The 2,019-nt window shown below is 51.5% G+C and overlaps 1 protein-coding gene across 1 annotated transcript in view; it reads right to left on the bottom strand.

Moving 5' to 3' along the window:
- The window catches only part of Tpo (thyroid peroxidase), an 89,178-nt gene extending 87,242 nt beyond the window's left edge, over window positions 1-1,936 (bottom strand). The window contains exons 1-2 of the mRNA XM_013028868.1: window positions 1,891-1,936; window positions 1,492-1,663 (exon numbers count right to left, since the gene is read on the bottom strand). Coding sequence (XP_012884322.1) covers window positions 1,492-1,663; window positions 1,891-1,936 — 218 coding nt within the window. The remainder of the gene's footprint in view (window positions 1-1,491; window positions 1,664-1,890) is intronic.
- Window positions 1,937-2,019: the final 83 nt, after the last annotated feature.

Here is a 2,019-nt window from a genome sequence, read left to right as displayed (position 1 = left end):
GGGCTGGCGGCTCAGGGTGTGCACGGGGCTGGCGGCTCAGGGTGTGCATGGGGCTGGCGGCTCAGGGTGTGCACGGGGCTGGCGGGGGCTGGCGGCTCAGGATGTGCACGGGGCTGACGAGGGGCTGGCGGCTCAGGGTGTGCACAGGGCTGACGGGGGCTGACAGGGGGCTGGTGGGGGCTGGCGGCTCAGGGTGTGCACATGAGGCAATGTCACGGCAGGTTTCACCCCTGTACAGCTGATATGTGCTGATCAGAAAAGCAGTTTCCTCCCACAGTGATGGGTGGAGGGACTCATGGATGCACAGAAGTGACTGTAAAGGATGAACTTAGGACACGGTGGTACTAGTGACCCTTTGGTTATTAATGTGTCAGGTGATGGGAATCATGTGACCAGAGATGAACTCAAAACTGACAGCAGGCAGGGAGGATGAGGGAGGAGGGGAGCAGGAGGTGAAATGCTCCGAGGGACTCGCTCACGCTCTGTGGGTGGCCTCGGCTTTGACTTCTATAATCAAGTGCAGCCAGGACACTTTTCTTTTGATAACTGAGGTCCTCAAAACTCAGATCACAAGATCTGAAGAATGTCATTAAAGTAAACTTAGAATGTTCAAAACTGTTTGCTATGAATCTGTTCTCACACACATCGATCCCCATGTTGCCAGATCTACCACTAAAGGAGTGTCTTTCTCTCCTTCCGGGTCAAGTCTGCTCTTGGCACCCTCGCTCGAGGCCAGGGTGTGGAGCTGCACTGGGTCTTTCTAAACCAGGTTTACTTTTCCCTGTGCATTCCCTCTTCTGTCAGCTCAATCATTTGTCTTGGTTCTGTTGTTAAAACGCCACGTTTTGCACCAGCAGACCCTGAAAGTGATTCACAGCCAGGTGAAATGACTGTGTCACACCTGTAACTGGAGACACAACCTTGTTTCTTACTTTTTAGGAGGCTTTTTAAATATATACTTTTTACTGTAAAGATACTGTACAGAGGGGTCACAGTTACGTGAGCAAGGTAATGAGTCCACTTCCTATCAAGCATTGTTGCCTCCTCCTTTGTTTTTCCCCTGCCATCCCTTCTCCCCCACCTCCCCAACCCCTCCCTCTGCCCCCCTAATGTGAAAAGTTCATTTTCAACATAGCATCTTCTACATCTCGTTGTTACAATGGGTCAACCTGTACCTTATTTCAGCATTTTGTTATTTCCCTTCTCCTCCCCAAATTAGAAAAATGCAGATTTTTCCTCCTAAAAATGTGAATAAATTCCAAGATAGCTATCAATTAATGTTAGCAAAGTGAATTACTTAATTCTACAAAGAATAATATTCTGTCAACTACCTGTATTTAGATTGGAAATATTTACAGGTTACTAACCTGAATAAAGACAATTTCCCAATTAAAATATTCCACTTGAGCCATCTCCCGGTTAGCAGAACGACTTCTGTCCTTGGCTTCCCCTGGAAGGAAAGCTGCATAGAAGCTCACTTGTGTGTGGCACCTCAGTGCTTTCCGGAACCCGCAGGCTGCCACAGCGTCTGGACGCTGGCTGGCTTTCCTGGAGGGTGGGAGGAGATGGGCTCCCGTCCGGTCCCCGTACCCCAAGCACAGGTGCCCGGATGATCGGCTGACCTCCACGAGCTCGTGTTTGATCGCACCTGCGTCCAGGTGAGCTGTGGGAACAGGTGAGATAATGCTCAGGTGAGGTTTCTACAAACAGCAGCTGCAGAGCCTGAACTGGTTCTGACTTCTGCTCAGACCGAAGACTCACTAACCGCTTGTCATCTCACATACAACGTCTCTGACTTGTGCCTGCCCCAGAGGGCCTGCGGGCCGTGCCAAGGCCGACTCTCAGAACAATGACCAGCGATGGAGGGCTGAGGCCCCACACCAAACGCACCTGGAGAGTCAGGCAGGGCCTGGAGGCATGGCAGGCAGTGCAGCATCTGTACCTCACTGCAGTGAGTCCACACAGCAGTGCAGCATCTGTACCTCACTGCAGTGGGGTCCACACAGCAGTGCAGCGTCT

This window comes from Dipodomys ordii, unplaced genomic scaffold (assembly GCF_000151885.1).
Source record: "Dipodomys ordii isolate 6190 unplaced genomic scaffold, Dord_2.0 Scaffold115, whole genome shotgun sequence".
Classification (NCBI taxonomy): domain Eukaryota; kingdom Metazoa; phylum Chordata; class Mammalia; order Rodentia; family Heteromyidae; genus Dipodomys; species Dipodomys ordii.
Note: the sequence above shows the minus strand (reverse complement) of the source record. Positions and strands in the feature narration are given on the sequence as shown.